This window comes from Pristis pectinata, chromosome 9 (assembly GCF_009764475.1).
Source record: "Pristis pectinata isolate sPriPec2 chromosome 9, sPriPec2.1.pri, whole genome shotgun sequence".
Taxonomy (NCBI): domain Eukaryota; kingdom Metazoa; phylum Chordata; class Chondrichthyes; order Rhinopristiformes; family Pristidae; genus Pristis; species Pristis pectinata.
This window is the reverse complement of record NC_067413.1, coordinates 27,546,256-27,565,191: the sequence shown is the minus strand read 5'-3', so window position 1 is coordinate 27,565,191 and position 18,936 is coordinate 27,546,256. Positions and strand designations below refer to the sequence as shown.

Here is an 18,936-nt window from a genome sequence, read left to right as displayed (position 1 = left end):
GCTGAGTGTTTTGAGCATTTCTGTTTTTATTAGCTGAGATGCAATAAGGCACAGAATGCCTTATTTGAACTCAGAAATAAAATATCTTTATTAGTCACATGTAGGGCAGGCACAGTGCTGTTGCAGTTAGCGTAACGCTATTACAGCTCCAGTAACCCAGGTTCAATTCCAGCTGCTGTCAGTAAGGAGTTGGTACATTCTCCCTGTGTCTGTGTGGGTTTCCTCTGGGTGCTCTGGTTTCCTCCCACATTCCAAAGACGTACAGGTTAGGAAGTTGTGGATATGCTGGAAGCGTGGTAACACTTGCGGGCTGCCCCCAGAACACCTTACGCAAAGATGTATTTCACTGTGTTTCGATGTATCTTTTGACTAGTGTGCTGTGGGGGTAGCCTGCAAATGTCACTATGCTTCTGGCGCCAACATAGCATGCCCACAACTTCCTAACCCGTATGTCTTTGGAATGTGGGAGGAAACCGGAGCACCCGGAGGAAAGCCACACAGACACGGGGAGAACGTACAAACTCCTTACAGACAGTGGCCGGAGTTGAACCCAGGTCGCTGCTGCTGTAATAGCATTATGCTAACTGCTACACTACCATGCAAGCCGCATAAGAGATTGTAATTTTGCATTTAGTTTTAAGGCAAGAGGGTGTGTAGATGGAAAGAGTAGCAATGTGAGAGTACCTTGATCATCATGAACATGATTCAATTAGAGTTAGCATAGTAATGGAAAAGGATAAAGATAAAATAGGAGATAGTTAAAAATTGGAGTAAGGCTGATTTTACTAGATTGAAAACAAAAGTTAGCAAAAGTGGACTGGAACTAGTTACTGGAAGTCTTGGTCTCAAAGTAATGGAAGGTACTCAAAGAAGATTCAAGAAGTTCTGGTTAAACATGTTCCCACCACAATAAAAGGTAGGACAGTAAATGTGAAGCCTCCTGGATCCATCAGGATAAAATAAAAAAAGGGAAGTGTGTCAGATACCAAGACCTTAATACTGCTGAAAGATTTGAGAGAGTCTAGAAATGAATTCAAAGGGAAATTAGGAAAGCAAAGAGAAAATACTGGAAGGTAAAATCAAAGCCTAAAGATATTTTATGAGTAGACAGTGAGCATGAGGATACTGAGGAAAGGATGGGGCTTATTAGGGACCAATAAAATAACCTTTGTGTGCCAGCAGAGGATATCGGTAGGGTTCTGAATATCTGCATTTGCAAAAATAGGGAGAATGTTGATGTTGCATTGTCTGAGGTATTGGATGTGATAAATCATGAAGTGGAAAGTATTAACAGATTCAGATATTTGAAAATGAATAAATTGCTAGGCTTGGATAAAAATTATTCCAAGCAGTTAAAAGAAATTGTTGATACTCTGACCTCCCAGCATTCAATCCTCCCAGGCTCGAAGTGGTGCCAGAGGATTGGCACACTGCCCGTGTTGTACCATTGTTTAAAGGAAGGAATAACATGTTAACACAGATCAGTCATTTTAACCTTTGTAATGGGCAAATTATTGGTAACCTTCAATTAGAAAAGTATAGAGTCAAGGATAGTCTACATAGATTTATTAGGTGAAGGTCACATCTGATTAACAGCTGATTTTTTTGAAGCGATGACAAAACGAGTCGATGAGGCCAATGCACTTGATGCAGTTTACATTGATTTTAGTAAGGCTTTTGACAAGGTCCCGCATAGCACAGGGCTCAGTGGCAGAAAGAAAAGGTTGAAGTTGACAATATTTTTGTGACTGGACAGCTGACACCCGTGCATTTTATTGTATATATTAATGATTCTGACTTTATTGTAGAGAGCACGATAAAGAAGTTTAAAGTGATAGAAGAATTTACTGTGGTTCACAAGGAAGAGGAAAGCATTTGAATTCAGGAATGTAACGATGAATTAATGAATTGGTATGGGTAGAACAATGGCACTGCAGGTGCCTCACTTCTCCAATGATCCAGGTTGAACCCTGACCTCTGATGCTGTCTGTGTGGAGTTTGCACGTTCTCCTTGGAACCATGTGGGATTCCCCCAGATTTTCTGGTTTCTTCACATATCCCAAAGACATGTTGTTTGGTAGGTTAACCGGCTATTGTAAATTACCCCTAGTGTATGTGGTAGAAGGATTAGGGGTATTGATGGGTATGTGAGAGAGAATGGGTTTGATGAGATTGCTGTAACAGCCAGAGAAGAATTGATGGGTTGTCTGGCCTCCTATGAAAAAGATATGAATACAATCATTTGGCAGAATAGTAGAAAATGGAATTTAATCCAGAGAATTGTGAGAGAATGGATTTGGTGAGGTACAGTAAGGCAAAGGAATATATGATGAAAGGGAAGATATTGAGAGCCACAGAGGAAAAAGAGAGACCTTGCGTACCCAGGTAGATAGCCTGGTAAAAAAGCTGTACGGGATGCTTTCCTTTATTAGCTAAGGTATGGAACATAAGAGGAGAGAGGTGTAAAACACTTGTTAGGCCACAGCTTGAGCATTGTGTCCAGTTCTGGTCCCACGTTACACTGGAGAAGGGGTAGATGAGATTCATGAGATTGCCAGGAATGCAAAATGGGAAAAGGTTAGATAAGCTAAGTATTTTTTTTGAATAGAGAAGGCTGAGGAGAGATTTAACTGTGCTACATCGAATTATGAAGGGCATGAGAAGGGTAAATAAGAAGTAAATACTTTCCTCAATAGAGATTCAAAAGCCAGGGTCCACAAGTTTAAAATAATTGGTGGGAAGATCAGAGGAAAGATCAGAAATTTCACACAAAGGATGGTACATGTCTGGAATTCACTAGGTGAGATGGCGGTGGAGGAAGAAGAAATCCTTATTGAATCAGGAATGTGTCTGGATATGTACTTGAAAAGCCCTTGCATGCACAGCTATGGAATTAAGTGTTGGAAGGTGAGCTTAGGCATCAGCTCTTTTTTAAATGATATGGACATAATGGGCTGAATGGCCGCCTTCTATACTATAACTAGTCTACGATTCTAACATGAGGCACCCAATATACAGAAATGTGTTAATAGACAAGTAATAAAATTTGCATAATTGCATAAATGTATGTGAGCATGATGATTTACATAACCGTGTCAACGCACCGGTAGTTACATGCAGAAGTTGTGTGGTGATCAGAATTCTATGAACAAGGGCATGTGTTATGAGCTTTCGGTAAATAAACACAGAAAATGAGATTCACAAAGCTTTGATCAAATATATGTGGTGATTGGCAGAATTGTATAGGTTGACAAATGTCTTTTAAGTGTAAATATCCACATAATCTACATAATCATGTAGGTATGTCTTTTGTAAGATTCTTGGCTGTTTCTTATGTTCTAAATATCACACTTAGCATTATCTCTTTTATATACCTATTATTATGTCTTATTTATGTCTCTGTCTTGTCCACGCCCATTAGTAAGCTCAGTATAATGGGTCGGAGTAGGTTCAACAATGGACCAGTGAAGAAGGAAGTTGATCGCTGTGACCTCTAAAACTCAGTGTTTAAAAAATATATTCATTCCCAGCGTGTGGACATTGCTGGCAATGCAAGCACTTATTGTCTATCTCTAATTGCTCTTGCACTGAGGATATAGTTAAGAGTCAACCACATTATTGAATATGGAGATACATACAGCCCAGACAGGGTAAGGATGCAGATTTCCTTCCCTGAAGAACATTAGTCAACCAAATGGCTTTTCTGGCAATCATAGGATTTATGATTACAGATGCAGTAACAGCATCTTTTTAATACATTCTAGTTGCCCTGAGATCATATGATAGTTGTGCCTTGATCTATTGCTGTTTGGGGAGGTGAATGTCAGGTGTGGACATGATGGGGTTAAGATACAAGATGGGCTCTGTGGGTCATTAGACAATAATTGGTTGGATAAATAAATGAAGGAAGGAGATGTAAACAAGTTGTTGCAGATTCTCTGATATTTAAGGGGTTATTGGAGTTAATGCAGGGAAGAACGGGTTTCAATTTCTTCAGGAAAACAGGAAGGCAATTTTGAGGTTGCAGTGGGAAACATTGGATTGAAGCATCTTTGTAGTGAAGTTATTTTGGAATATATTAATGGAAAAAAAATGAGGTTAATTCCTGACACACTAATAGAATTGTCTGGAATGAATTTTTCCCTTCCATGAACTTCACCACAAAGATAATTATGTCAGACATTTCAGTTAGGACATGTAACAGAAGTCCCATCTCCATTACATCTCAATGTTATCTGCAGCAACAGGAAAAAGACATCAGCACTGAGAAACCAGATTCCTCAACTGGTTGAGGTGAGAACCACTGCTTCCAAGAAACGTTTGCTTAGGCTGTTGGGAAATCCTTTTTTTTGAAGCCTCAACTTCTTGGCAAGCTTTCTGTCCAAACCAAGTGAGGTTAGTGTGATAGTGGAATGGTTATGTTGCTGGGCTAATAATTCAGAGAATTTATCTGTTAATGCAATTTGTCAGCATACAGCAAGACCCATATAGCATTCAGGCTTAGGCTGACAAGGATAAGATAAGATTTCTTTATTAGTCACATGTCCATCGAAACACACAGTTAAATACATCTTTTGCGTAGAGTGTTCTGGGGGCAGCCCGCAAGTGTCACTATGCTTCTGGCGCCAACATAGCATGCCACAACTTCCTAACCCGTACGTCTTTGGAATGTGGGAGGAAACCGGAGCACCTGAAGGAAACCCACGTAGACACGGGGAGAACGTACAAACTCCTTACAGAGCGGCCAGAATCAAACCCAGGTCGCTGGCACTGTAATAGCATTACGCTAACCGCTACACTACAGCCACCTCCAACAAGAGTGTGTAATTACTAATATTTGGCATACGATGGCACTACTATCATTTTTTTTTTCTCCACCATCATCTTGAATTCACCAGTGAACAGAAATTGAAGTGGACCAGCCACATAAAGGCTGTGTTTCAAGACCAGATGGAAGGATGGTGATTTTCCAAAATTTTTCCATTGTGTACAAGGCATAAGTCAGAATATGATGGAGTACCATCCCCTTGCCTGGATAATTTCAGGTCTAGTAATGCTCAAGAAATGCAACTACATCTAGGACAAAGAGTCTATTTGATCAGCATCTCATCTCCAGCTTAAATATCTATAAGTTCCACAACTGGTATACGTGCTCTGTCGGAGGCAGTGCAGCAACTAACCAAGAAGGGTGAAAATATCAGGTGTATGGGAATGCCAGATTGTTTTTTAATGTACGGGGACAGTAGTCTAATAGGGGGCTGAGGACTGCTTCTATAAAGCATCTAAAGGTTGGGTTTGCCAGTGATGCCCTTAATGAACATCAAAATAACAGAATGTGAGTTCAAATCCTAGCATGATATTTTCCCAGTCATACTGGTGTTGTTGACATTTTTGCCTAGTGGGAATGGCATGGGGTGAAGGGGGGTCCCCATTGTGTATGTTAAGGGTCCAGTGGTAAAGTGGTTATATTACAGTATAATCCAGAGACCCAGATTAATTATCCTAGGGCTATGCTGCAATCTTTGTGCTGAGAGGACCATTTTCAGCTGGAGTACAGAATCGTGGGCTGAAATTGTTGTTGGCACTTGTGTGCATGTAACATAGCAGCACAGAAGCCACTGGGTGTGTTCAGTGACAACAAATGACATACAATGTGACTTGCTCAATTTCCTCTGGGTAATCTGGATTCCTCCTCCAGTCCAATTAAGTGCTGGCAGTTTAATTAGCCATGGTCAATGGCAAAAAGAAAATGGGAAGATCATGGGCATGTGTGAGAGAAAAAGTCACAGGGTTATAGGAAAATAAGGAGAGGAAGATTGGGAGTGATGGAATTGCTCACCAGGAGCTAGCATAGACTTGATGGGCCAAAAGACAACTTCCTGTGTTATAAGTACAATATATATCTCTTTTGTAATTACATTACCTAAGTAACGTACATCTTATTCTCCTTACCTACAAAACACTTAACAATTTCAATTTTGATAATTTCAATTGACTCATCATTTATAATGAGGCAGTGCAAATGACCAAAATTCCTGATTCCAACACTGAATGGGTTAACTTTAATTCTAAGATTCCTTTTCTTCTGGTCCTTGAGAAAAGGAAGAATAGCTTCTCTGGCTCAAAACGTAGTGAGGGAACTAGGGGTAGGGGTGTGGGAGTATTGGTGGCTAGGCAAAGTCCAAAGTAGACAACACAAAGGGGAGACCAGGAACATGAAGGAGCCAGGCTTCATTACTGGATTATTGTACCTTTTACTGAAGAGCTCCTAGGGCCATGAACAGAAGTTCTAGGAAGTGGAATGGCTCATTAATTTGGCATTCAAGTTGTCATGTGCTGGATCAAAGAAACAAAAATGATAGCTTGATTTTAATTGCCGTTGGTTCAGTTTTCTGTCTGGTAGAATTAACTAAAATTCCCTCTTTGAGTAATTTCTCCACACAAGATTGGCGCCCTGGATCGAATTCATCTTATTAAATGTCTGCTAACTTTCAAAGAATTTTACAGTGTTGAAAGAAGCAAGTGTGTTTATGCTGTCTCATTGAAAGTGTGATTCAATTAGTCACAATTCATTGCTGTTTTATTATTGCCCTTGGTCATTTTTAGTTTTCAAGTATGTAATCAATTCTGTTCTGAAAGCTTCTTTTGATAATGTGATCTCCATTTCAAGCAGTGCATTATAATAACTTGTTGCTGTTTTTAAAAAAAGAATCCAGACTTTCCATAGAAAAGTTCTTTGCTCCCTGGCTCCTTTGTAAGGCAGTCAAATATTTTTCAGCTCAAGAGTTCTTTGTAGCTTTTTCCCTCATCCTGGCCCTGGCATTCACTGGCATGCCCTAACGAGGTAACAGCAGGAGTATGTGGAAAGCAGGGCAGATTTTTCAGCTATGTAGATCAGGATTTGTGTCCAGCCCGGCCTCATGGAACAATGGGCTCTTCTGCCCATTTGTGGGGTTCTATGTGAAATCAGAACATCTTCTACCCGGTTCAAAGATTTAGAAAACTACTATTTGAAACCTGCTCCAGAGCTGTTCTACGTGACAGAAATTGCCCATCTCAATTAGGGACTTGGTGATGTGGAAATTGGTGCACGGGGGAAGGGCTGGAATCCTCAGCAAGCCAGGCAGCTTCTGTGAAGAGGGAGGGAGTTAAAATTTCTTGTCAATAACCTTCAGGGTAATTGTAAAGATGATCATTTGGTTGTGCTGTATGTGACTTAGGGATGTTTGGTAAGATAGCACAGAGGAAGCTTTACTTTGAATCTAATCTGTTCTGCACCAATCCTGGGAAAACAAGTATCCCCAGTTTAATTCTCTACTTTTACAATTAAAAAAAGCTTTGCAGGATAATAAACTAAAGCAAAATAGTTTGGTTAACAACTGCTAAATGGGCCAAATAGCCTGTTTCTTTGCTATACCACATAATTGCATGTAACTTTAGAACTAATAAGGGAAGAGTACCTGATTTATAGCAAAGCAATCAGTACTGCTTGTCAGAAGATTTTGTGAGCCTTGAATGTGTTAACCCAAGATACTGTATCTGCTCAAAGTAAACTTGCAATGAAGAGACACAATATGAGTGACAGAGTACTCTCAGGAGTTAGCTTGCAGACAAGTTAATAGCAAGCAGGATAGGCATGAATGACACACTCTAATGGAAACCTGCTTCTTTCTTTGTCTGTTATTAATATTAATTATGGGTTGAAATTCATTGAAAAGCACTTAAGCAAATGTCTCCATGTTGAATGAGTTTGCTGAAGGGGAGCGGATCTCTGATTCACTTCAGTGGAATCTGATGTTAAATTTGAAAACACTCAAGTTCTAAGTTTCTGGCTTGAAATTTGGTTCTTGTTTCTGATAACATGGCTCGGATTTCGGAAGGAAGAGGAAGCCTTATCTTTGGCTCATTCAGTAACCTCTGATTCGGGGGCTGTTATTTCAAGTCCCACTTTTGGACTTGAATATGCTCTTGATGCTGACACATTAGTGTTGTTCTATTGCAGGTATTTTTATTTTTGAACAAGATTTAAAACAGAGGCGCCATTTCTCCTCTCGGGTGGATATAAGAGATCCCACAGTTCGAACTGGGGTTTAAAAAAAGCAGAATGATTTGGTCAAAATACTGGCCAAAATGTATTTCTCAACCATATCCCGTGAGCTAGCCATTCATGTTAATTTTGATTCTGGGGCAACTTTCTGCAGATCCAGGGAAATGTTCACAACTGGTACATTCATGAGTAGATGCCGTGGTGCAACTTTCCCCATTGCAGAATCCCATGGCCAGCACTCTGCTTTAGCCAGATGGACTTGTGGTAGAACTCCCACCTCTCAGGCTGGAAAATTGGTCCATTGAACTGGCACCAGGCTAAATACAATTCCTTTGCAATCAATGGGAGAAATAGGTTGCTGGGAGAATGGCAGGTAAAGCTTCTAAATATAAATAAAATGAGATACATATACTCAATAGATCAAGAAGTATGTTAGATTTAGTAAGTAGTAAGAAGGATGAGCAGCTTCAAGTTCCTGGTCGTCAATATGTCAGAGGATTTGTCTTGGACCCAACACATTGATGCAATCACAAAGAAGGCTCTTCTTCATGAGGAGTTTGAGGAGATTTGGTACATTACCAAAGACTCTTGCAAATTTCTACAGATGTACGGTGGAGAGCATTCTGACTGGTTGCATCACCACCTGGTATGGAGGCTCCAATGTGCAGGATCAAAAGAGGCTGCAGAGGGTTGTAGACTCAGCCAGCTCCATCACGCGAACAACCCTCTCTGCCATTGAGGACATCTTCAAGAGGTGATGCCTCAAGAAGGCAGCATCCATCATCAAGGTCCCTCACCACCCAGGACATGTCCTCTTCTTGTTACTACCATTGGGGAGGAGGTACAGGAGCCTGAAGACCCACACAATGTTTCAGAAACAGCTTCTTCCCCTCCACCATCAGATTTCTGAATGGTCCATGAACACTACCTTGTTATTCCTCTTTTGCGCTATATTTATTTTTGTAACTTATAGTAATTTTTATGTCTATGTACTGCTGCTGAAAAACAACACATTTCACAAATGTCAGTGATAATAAACCTGATTCTGAAGAGGCAGGGTCACTTTCTAAAAGTCACTTCATTGTCACTAATATAGCACCATACACACCTTATGACAGTTAAGTACCATACAAATTCAAGTTGACCTTTATCACTGTAAGCCTCTTAAGTTCTTGCAACAGTTGTAATAGTTGAAGACTGCCAGTTTGATCAATGGGGGCAAGAGGCTGTTATATTAGCCGTTATTTATAAAGTGACAGGGTGAACTGGGCCACAGTTAGCACGTCAATTTAGAAAGGAAAGGGGCGACTTTTAGAAAGTGATCTTTACTACTTCCCTGTTTAATTGTAAAATCATGGAAACCTATGGCACTGAAGGCCAAAAATTTAAGTGAATTAAGTTACTTCCACTCCCCAGATCTTGGTCCATAGCTTAGTAGATTACAGCTCTTTAACAAGTATCTAACTAAAGATTTAAAGTGATGAGAGTTTCTGCCTTCACCTGACCTTTCAAGCTGTAAAGTCCAGATATCCACTATTATTTAGATGAAAAATGTTTTCTTCAATTCACTGTAATCCTTCCATTAATTATGTTGCATCCATGTTCACATCTGCCAATGGAACAAGGTCCTTTTTGTTCATTTTGTTTAAGCCTCTCATGATGCAGAATGCTTCAACTAAAATCCCCTATCTGCTCTTGATTAGAGTCAATGCTGGTAGAACACTGTTTGGGATATTGCAAAATGGCCATTATGTTTACCTAAATAATCACTTTCTGTCAATGTAATTATTTGTATGGGAAGCATTGTGAGATGTTCCAGGAGGTATTTTCATATACATAAATGCTTTTAAAAATATTTCATTGGCTTTAAGCTGCTGTGGGAGTGACCTGAGTCCATGCAGAGTTATTATTTATAGGCATAAGTTTTAAAGAGGCTTTTATTTGCACAAGTTCTGTGTCTAAATCTAAATTATGCTGTAGTCTGAATTTTCACCTTTTGCCTTATTATTGCCCTGCCCAATCTTTCAAATGAGATCTAATGATTTTCACCAACAAAATACTTTGAAATGAAGGCCTCCTTTACCCTGTTAATTATGGGCAAAGGGGGACCTTTATTTCAAAGTATTTTGTTAGTGTGATTAAGGACCCCGTGTCTTGAAGCACATGATAACAATTGATCTCTTCAGCAAGCTACTGGAACCCTTGAAACAACAAGAGTGACCATCCACTAACCTCCTGCTGTAAGTTTGTTAAAGGCATTCTTTTGTGATATTTGGATTATATATAGTTGCATGTCTTGTCATTTTATGAACCTTCAACCAGATTGTTTATTAAAATTAAAGCAAATTTGTAGAATTTTCCACAAGTGAAAAATTTTCATCAAATTTTGCGGGACAGGACAAAACTATAATTCAAAGGAAGAATCTCCCCATTGTGCAAGTGTTTTCCCCTCAGGAAGGCCCTCACTTTCTTCTTAAAGAGTCCTCATTAGGAGAGATGTTTCCTATGCAGAAGGAGTCACATCATCAGAAGATCGAAGCATCAGAAGCAAGTCTCATTATCAAAACAGGGTTGCACTGAGAGTAACACCATCAAGAGATGGATTAATCTGTTAATATCATTAATGAAAAAGCTATGGAGAAATGAAAAACCTAAAACTCATCACATCCTTTGGCCCTGATAGACTCCACATCAGGGTTCTAGAAAAGATGACTGCAGAGTCAGCAAGTGGATTCGTGATGATCTGTCAAAACTCGAGAAACAAAGGACTGCAGATGCTGGAATCTAGATCATAGTGTTTTTCATCTGTCAAAGCTCCTTTGATTCTGGAATAGCCACAGATGTAAAATAGGAAATATAACACTACCAATTAAAGATGGGGAGAGAGATTCAAAATAGTGAACTATTGACCTGATAGCCCAGTTTCTGTTGCTGTAAATGTGTTTGAATCAATCATTAAGTATAGGGTAACAGGGCACAGATTAATCATTATAGTAAGACTGAGTCTGCATGGTTTAATGAAGGGAAGTTTATATTTGACAAATTAAAGAATCTTTCAAGGACGTAGCTATAACGTTCAATGATAGGGAACAAGTTGATAGAATACGTATGATGTTGAAAATGTGGTTGATAAATGTTACGTAGGATGAAGGCCCATAGGGTTAGGGTAGCATATCAATATTGATCGTTAAATGATAAAGTATCTTTTCATGAACAGACCCCTATTAAAAAGTGAGTCTCACCATTAAGGAATGAAATCTAGTGATTAACTTAACAGATGAGATCCTCATATTGTTACTAATGAGGTGCCATGATATTTTATTGGACTCTCAGCAATTCACAACCTTTATATAAAAACTTGGCCAAAAAGGCAGAATGTAAGGTACCTAAGACTGTTAAAAGATACAAAGCTGGATGGGAAGGTGAGTTGTATGAATGCAGTCTGCAAAAGGGCATGGATAGATAAACAGGGTTGGCAAGATGGTGGCAGATAGAGCATAATGTGAAACCTGTGAGTTTGTTTAGTTTAGTAGGTATTAAGATGATGGAGTAAGTGTACAGGTACCACAAATAGCCAAGATGGTGTGCTGGCCTTTTTTTGCAAAGAGTTTGGAGTACAAAAGTAAGGAAGTATTTCTGAGATTAGACAGGACTTTGGTGAGACCACAGTTGGACCATTACCTGAAATTTTGGTCTCCATATCTTGGGAACAATATACAGGTCTTAGGCTCAATACAGAACTGATTCCTTGCAAAAAAAAAGCTGGAGGAACTCAGTGGGTCAAGCAGCACCTGTGGAGGCAAAGGGATGGTTGATGTTTTGAGTTGAGACCCTGCATCAGGACAGATCCCTTGGTTGAGTATAAGTGTTTCTTGGATGAGTCTTGTGTGTGGTCCTTGAGGAAGCTTAGGCTATATTTGCCCATGGTTTAAGATATTAAGATAAGATATTTATTAGTCACATGTGCATTGAAACACAGAGTGAAATGCATCTTTTTGCATCACTGAGAATGTGCTGGGGGCAGCCCGCAAGTGTTGCCACTCTTCCACCCCCAACATAGCATGCCCACAGCTCCTAATCTGTATGTCTTTGGATGTTTAGAGGAATGAATGGTGATCTCATTGAGACATACAAAATTAGAGAGTCAAAGAGTGGTACAGCACAGAAATGGGCCCTTTGGCATATCACGTGCATGCTTTTTACTCATCTACACCAATCCCATTTTGCTACACTAAGTCCATACTTGATTATGCATTGGTTATTTAAATGCTTGTCTAAATATCTCTTAAATGTAGTGATTGTATCAGACTCTGTCAACTTGGTAGCGAGTTCCAGACATCAGCAACTCTCTGTGAAGTGGAAAAAAAACTTCACCTCAAATCCTCTTCCTCTCACCTTAAACCTATGTCCTTTTGTTTTTGACACCCCTAACATGGGAAAAGGATTCTGACTATCTGTGTCTCTGATAATTTTATACACCTCTGTCAGGTCACCCCTCAGCCTCCTTCGCTCAAGGGAAAACAGCCCAGCCTGTCCAATCTCTCCCCATAATGAAAGTCCTAGCCAATCCAGGCAACATCCTGGTGAACCTCCTCGGTACTCTCTCCATGTAATCACATCCTTCCTAAAGAGTGGTAACAAGAACTGCTCTCCCAACTTCAGTCCAACCGGTGTTTTGTATTGTTGCAACATAACATCCCAACTTTTATATTTTATGCCCCAACCTGTGAAGACAAGCATGCCATGTATCTTCACCATGGTATCTGCCCGTGTTGCCACTTTCAGGAATCTATGGACTTAAACCCAAATTCCCTCTGTACATCAACATTCACTAGTGCCCTACCATCTACTGTACATGTCCTACCCCTATTTGACTTGCTAAAATGCATCACCTCACACTTATTGGAATTAAATTTCATCTGCCAACATTCTGCCCAACTTTCCATCTGATCTATATCCTTCTGTAGACTTAGACAGACTTCCTGTCTATCCATAACACCACCACCTTTCATATCATCTGCAAACTTACTTATCATACCTCCTATGTTCACATTCAAGTTGTTGATATATATCAAAAACAACATGAGTCCCAGCACTGATGCATGTGATACACCACTAGTCACTGACTTCCAATCAGAAAAGCATCCTTCCTCCACTATCCTCTGCCTCCTGTCACCAAGGATCTGAAAGGGAATGGCAGAATGGATGCTGGGAACTTGTTTCTTTTGTCTGGAGAATCAGAACAAGGATGAAGTGTTGAAGATGAAAAACACAATGATACTGGAGGAACTCAGCAGGCCAGGCAGCATCCATGGAGAAAAGCAGGCAATCGATGTTTAGGGTCAGGACCCTTCTTCGGGACTGAAGATAGGAAAGGGGGAAGCCCAATCTATAGGAGGGAAAAGCAGAGCAGTGATAGGTGGACAAAAGAGTGGAGGCGGGGTGGGCACAGGGTGGTGATGAGTAGATGCAGGTAAGAGATAGTAATAGGCAGGTGTGGGGGAGGAGGGGAGAGCAGATCCTTCAGGGATGGGGAAAAGAGGAGGCTAGGAAAGGGAAGAAGAGGGGTGGGGGGGGTTTACTTTAGTGGAAGAATTCAATGTTCATGCCATTAGGCTGCAAGTTTCCAAATGGGGTGCTGTTCGTCCAGTGTGCACTTGGAATTCTCCTGGCAGTGGAGGAGGCCGAGGACCCTCATCAGTGATAGTGTGGGAGGGGGAGTTGAAGTGACTGGCAACGGGAAGATGCCGATCGCAGTTATGGATAGAGTGCAGGTGTTCTGCCATTTTGAAGTGTCAGCCATTTTGGACTGAGATGAAGAGAACATTCTTTATGCTGTTGTAAATTTCTAGAATTTCCTATGTCAGATGCCTATGGATGCTCAGTCAATGAATATTTTCAAGGCTGAGGTTGATAGCTTTTTAAAAAGTAAGGAGATCTAGGGATACGGCAGAAAAGTGGATGAGACACAAGGATCAGCCTTGATCTTAGTAAGTGGTGATGTTGGGTCAAGGGACTGTATGAACAGTTTCCATGACTATTTATTTGCAAGGGAGTCTATACATCAAGAAAGAATCCAACCATCAGAAGAGCATCTCATTATGAGGAGTATCTAAGCTCCAAGTAAAAGTCTAAATGTCCTTGGAGCATCTTGCCATCAGAGATATATTTGGCCATCTCACTATCAGAGAGGGCTGCAACATTAGCTCAGAGTGCCACTGAAAGGAAAGAATTTCATTATCAGCAGTTGAAAAAAAATGTTAGCGTAAAGGATTACTATGTAATTACAAATGAGGAATGCCCTTTGTCCCAATTCAATTAATTCATCCACGAAGACCCCATATTCTTATGAATTGTCTGATATCATTCATAATTTATATCAGTTTGGTACTGGGTCCACATCCCTTCTCAGAAATTAACAAAATTATTACCTAGATTTATACTTTCTATATGTTTTATGCAACATATCTTTCCACAGATGGTGCCCAACCTGCTGAGCATTTTCAGCATTTTGTTTTTATTTCAGACTTCCACCACCTACAGTTTTTTGATTTCCATGAAATTATTTCTGAAGGTCTGGAATAGCAAAGGGATAGAAGCTATCCTGAGCCTGGTTCAGATTATATCTGCTGTACTGAGAGTTATTTTGGGCATTTTAGGAGGGATATCTTGGTTTTGGAGGGATCATTGTTATGATTTAGCTGAATCATGTCTGAAATCTAAGATAAACATTGAATAAAGTCTCTTCACTTTATAATGTTGCCCCCCTCCACCCCCTGCCTTCTAATTTTACTATGGCTCATCAGGGGGAGTGGATGGAAGGGGTGTGTGGAAACAACAGCTCCTCAGGGGTTAGTTATGCAGCAATTAATAATGTTCTGAAGGAATGATGGGGAGCTATGGAAACTCCCTCTCAGAACAGAAGTGGATTTGATGGTTGTCCAGTGACCCCTGCTGGACATGTGGGCTCAGATATAACACTACCTGTGGTTGAATTGCCTGTGAGCTTTTAGAGATATTGGTGAGATAAAGGAACACAATACCTTTGGATCCCACCCCTCATCCCCAACCACTGACCATCATCATATTCAAATATCATCCACAACGTCATCAGGTGAGGTGAGAAAATTAGGATGGAAACTTTATAGCCTCTTTGAGTCTTTTTATATCTGTTTGGTATCATTCCACAGCTCAAGGTTTCTTTACTGCCATTTGCCAGAGCGATCCTTTTGCTCACTGACCGTCAATAGAAGTGTACGCTACGCTGCCTCAAATATTTAGCCAATTTCCTCATAACAGATTCAGTGTCCTTTCAGGAAAAGCATTCCAAGCTGCAGTAACTCTGTGTGAAGACATTTTCTTTCCATACCTGGTGATTTTATCAAATTGGTGAATCTGAACTACAGTTTCTCCTCCTCCTCACTGTCACCCATTTTGCTGACTAACCTCTGCGTATCTTCTGCCAAATTCAGGTTGATGCAGATGATGTCATTACTAGAGATGAACAGATTTACCTGCTGCTTCATGCTAAACACAAGTGTGAACAGAAGTTGAAGTCCAGGATAAGTAAAGCTACTGGTGAGTCCTCCAATATTTCCAACTATATCCTGTATTTATGTTACAAAATGTTACACAACATCATTAAATATGCCAAGCTGCTTCACGGTCTAACAAGCCAAAACAAAAGAGATATTCAGGGAGGGTTTGATCTAAAAGCTTTTAAGGAAATTTAGAAGAACGGAGTGGAGGGATGCAATCCCAAAGTACAGCTGAGCACATGGCTGTTAATGACAGGGAAACAGAAGTAGAGAATACACAAGGGCAGAATTGGAGGTGTGCAGAGTTTCTGGTGTGGGGAAAGGGAGAGATGAAAACGGTGCTGATGCATCATTAGGATAAATACTGTGACTTCATGAAATATCAATGATCACTGCAAAAAAAGCAGAGAATGCTGGAAATATTCAGCAGGTCTGGCAGCATCTGCAGAGGGAGAAGCAGAGTTAACATTTCAGGTCCATGACTTTTCAGTAGAACTCGGCAAATTTTGAAATCAAATACATTTTAAGTGGCAGAGAAAGGGGAGGAGTGTCTGTGAGTGGAGACCAAAAAACACTGAACAACATCTATATTATTAGTGGTGTCTGACAGAGGGTGATGAAGGACTGTTAATCACAATTAGTCTTTCTGGAGAAGATATTAATAGGAAGAGATGAATGAGGGTAAAGGAGAGGAGAAAAAAGAGTATTTCTGGACTTTAAGATATAAAACACTGCAACTGTTGGAAATCTGAACAAAGAGAATGCAGGGAATGTAATTCAGACAACGTGTGAGGAGGAAAAACATGGTGCTGATTTTACAGGCTGATGCCTTTCATCATAACTAGTTTGAAGATGAGATGCTGTTCCCCAAACTTATGTTGGGTTTTGGGGCCAAAGGCAAAGAGATTAGAGTGGGATGGAGAATTAAGGCTCCATCACACTCCTTGTACTTTGAATGGAAGTGTTCTGCACCATGGTTACCCAGGCTATTTGGTTTCTCCAATGTAGAGAAGATGGCACGGTGAGCATTGAATGCAGTACACTCAACTGGCTGAAGTACAGGTAAATTGTTGCTCCATCTGAAAGGAGTGCTTAGGTCCCAGGGTGGTAGGAAGGGAGGAGTTTAAAAAGCCAGTCACATTTCTGACCAGGTAGGTTATAACCCTCAGGACAAAATTGAGTTCAGCACATTCAGATAACCAGCTTTCCAGTTTTAGTGAAAGGTCATCAACCATCATTTACTCTCTTCGCAGATGCTGCCTGACCTACTGAGTATTTCCAGCCATCTCTGTTTTATTTCCTGCCCCCTCTCACCACTCACCCTCTTCTCTTTTTACTGGCTATCTTCCCTCTCCACCCTCAGTCCTGATGCAGGGTTTCAACCCAAAATGTTGACAATTCCTCTCTTTCCCCCACCCACCCGCCCCTCCACCCATACAGGTGCTGCTTGACCCACCGAGTCCCTTCAGTGGTTTGCTTTTTGCTCTAGATCCCAGCATTTGCAGCCTCTTGTATCTCCTCTTTGTTTTATTTTACATTTCCAACAGCTGTAGAGTTTTATATCTCACAGTTTGAGGGTCGTTTCTTTCCTGTTTTCATCCATCTCTGTATTTACATCTCCTTCAGAGAGATCAACTGTGATTAATAAATCTTTAGCACTTTCTCTCAGCTGGCACCCACCACTTATGTCATGCAATCTCTCTTGCTCTCCACTCTATTACAGGCATTCTTCTTATGCTCTCTACCTCTCACCCTTCCCTGAAGCTTAAAACTTGTATGTTTCTATCTTTTCCTAGTTCTAATGAAAGGTCACTTACCTCAAATGCTACCCATGTCTCTGTCTCCACAGATGCTGCCTGACTTGCTGAGTATTTCCAGCATTTTCTGTGTTTCTTTCTGATTTTCCACATCTGCAGTCTTTTGCTTTTCAATGATCTGGGCAGATAAAATGCTTCTTAAGGTAAACAGGATAAAAAAAACAGTGGGAGCTGCAGCAGGTTTAAAAGCAGTAATGTTCATCAGAGGGATGTGGACAGATTTAAATAGAAATGCAAAGCAATATTGCTGGATTTTAAATAGTGAAAGTGACAATCTAGACTTAATATAATATGAAACGGTGAAACTGAGGACTCAGACTAATGCTGTTTGAAAAATATGCACAGTGACAAGAGCTGTGGAACAGGAAAGTGAGACAAATATGTACAGTGACAGGAACAGTGAAGTGTGCGTGTATGATGATAAGAATGGTGAAATTCTTTTGCATGTTTGTAGAAAATGTGAAATGTCTCTGTGATAACAGAAACACTTAAATGTGTCCATGGTAAGAGGAACTGTGAAGTTATATGTGTGTCTGATCATGGGAATTGTGAAACCTCTGCACAGTGAAAGGAGGTGTTAAGTATTTGTGTGCAGTTCTAGGAACTGTTACAGAAGTGTTTGGTGACAGAAACTGTGAGCCATGCTTGCACAAAGACAAGAACTGTGAAAAGTGTGTCCACAATGAGCGGAGCTGTAAAATGTGAATCAATGGTGACAGGAGCTGTAGAATGGTGACAGGGATTGTGCAAAAGTTGTGCTAAATAACAAGATGTGTGAACTGTGTATGGTTTGAAAAGTGTTCGATATGTGTGCAAAGTTACCAGAAATTTAAAAAGCATGCATATTCTGTCAAAGTGTGGAATGTAATATGAATGTTGTGCCAGGGCCTGTGAAATTATGAAGCACACAAAAAAACGACAAGAATGGTGAAACCTATGGTGATAGATGTGTGAGCGATAGCTGGCAGGGTAAACATGTAACAACACAGTGAAACATTTTCACCTACTTGGGTAATGGATGCACCATTCAGTTATTTAAATAACAATAGACATTTCGTTGCCAGCTGTGACTGACTAGAGATAATTTGGCTGGGTTTCTGCCCACTTCTGGAAGACTTAACATCCAGAGTCAAAGATGAAGAAAAGTGAGATGAAGATCAAGGCCCGTGCAGTCAGATTGAGTTGGAAATGGAGGGGCAAGAACTTGGAGGAATCAGCTCAGTTTAAGATCAGGCAAATTTGGCATCAATGGAGAGGCTTGGAAGGATCAACTGAGCTGAGACAGAGGGAGACAAGGGCAGCCTATTGAACTCAAATAATTAAATAATAAAATTGGCTCCAGGTTGTTTGCTTGCTGAAGGAGCTCAACCTCTCAGTGAGATGTAAAGACTTGCTGTGAAACATTCCACAGTTTATTATTATTTATTTTTATAAGAGGCACTGAGTGATCTTTCCTTTTTGCCAGCTTAGCAAACCATCTCAGAGCTTGTGCTGGAGGGTGGGAAGGAGGGTATGGGCAGCTGGGGAAACCACG

General features: G+C 40.4%; 1 protein-coding gene across 1 annotated transcript in view; it reads left to right on the top strand.

Moving 5' to 3' along the window:
- The window catches only part of pth1r (parathyroid hormone 1 receptor), an 82,209-nt gene that overhangs the window by 30,445 nt on the left and 32,828 nt on the right, over positions 1 to 18,936 (top strand). The window contains exon 2 of the mRNA XM_052023219.1: positions 15,520 to 15,625. Coding sequence (XP_051879179.1) covers positions 15,520 to 15,625 — 106 coding nt within the window. The remainder of the gene's footprint in view (positions 1 to 15,519; positions 15,626 to 18,936) is intronic.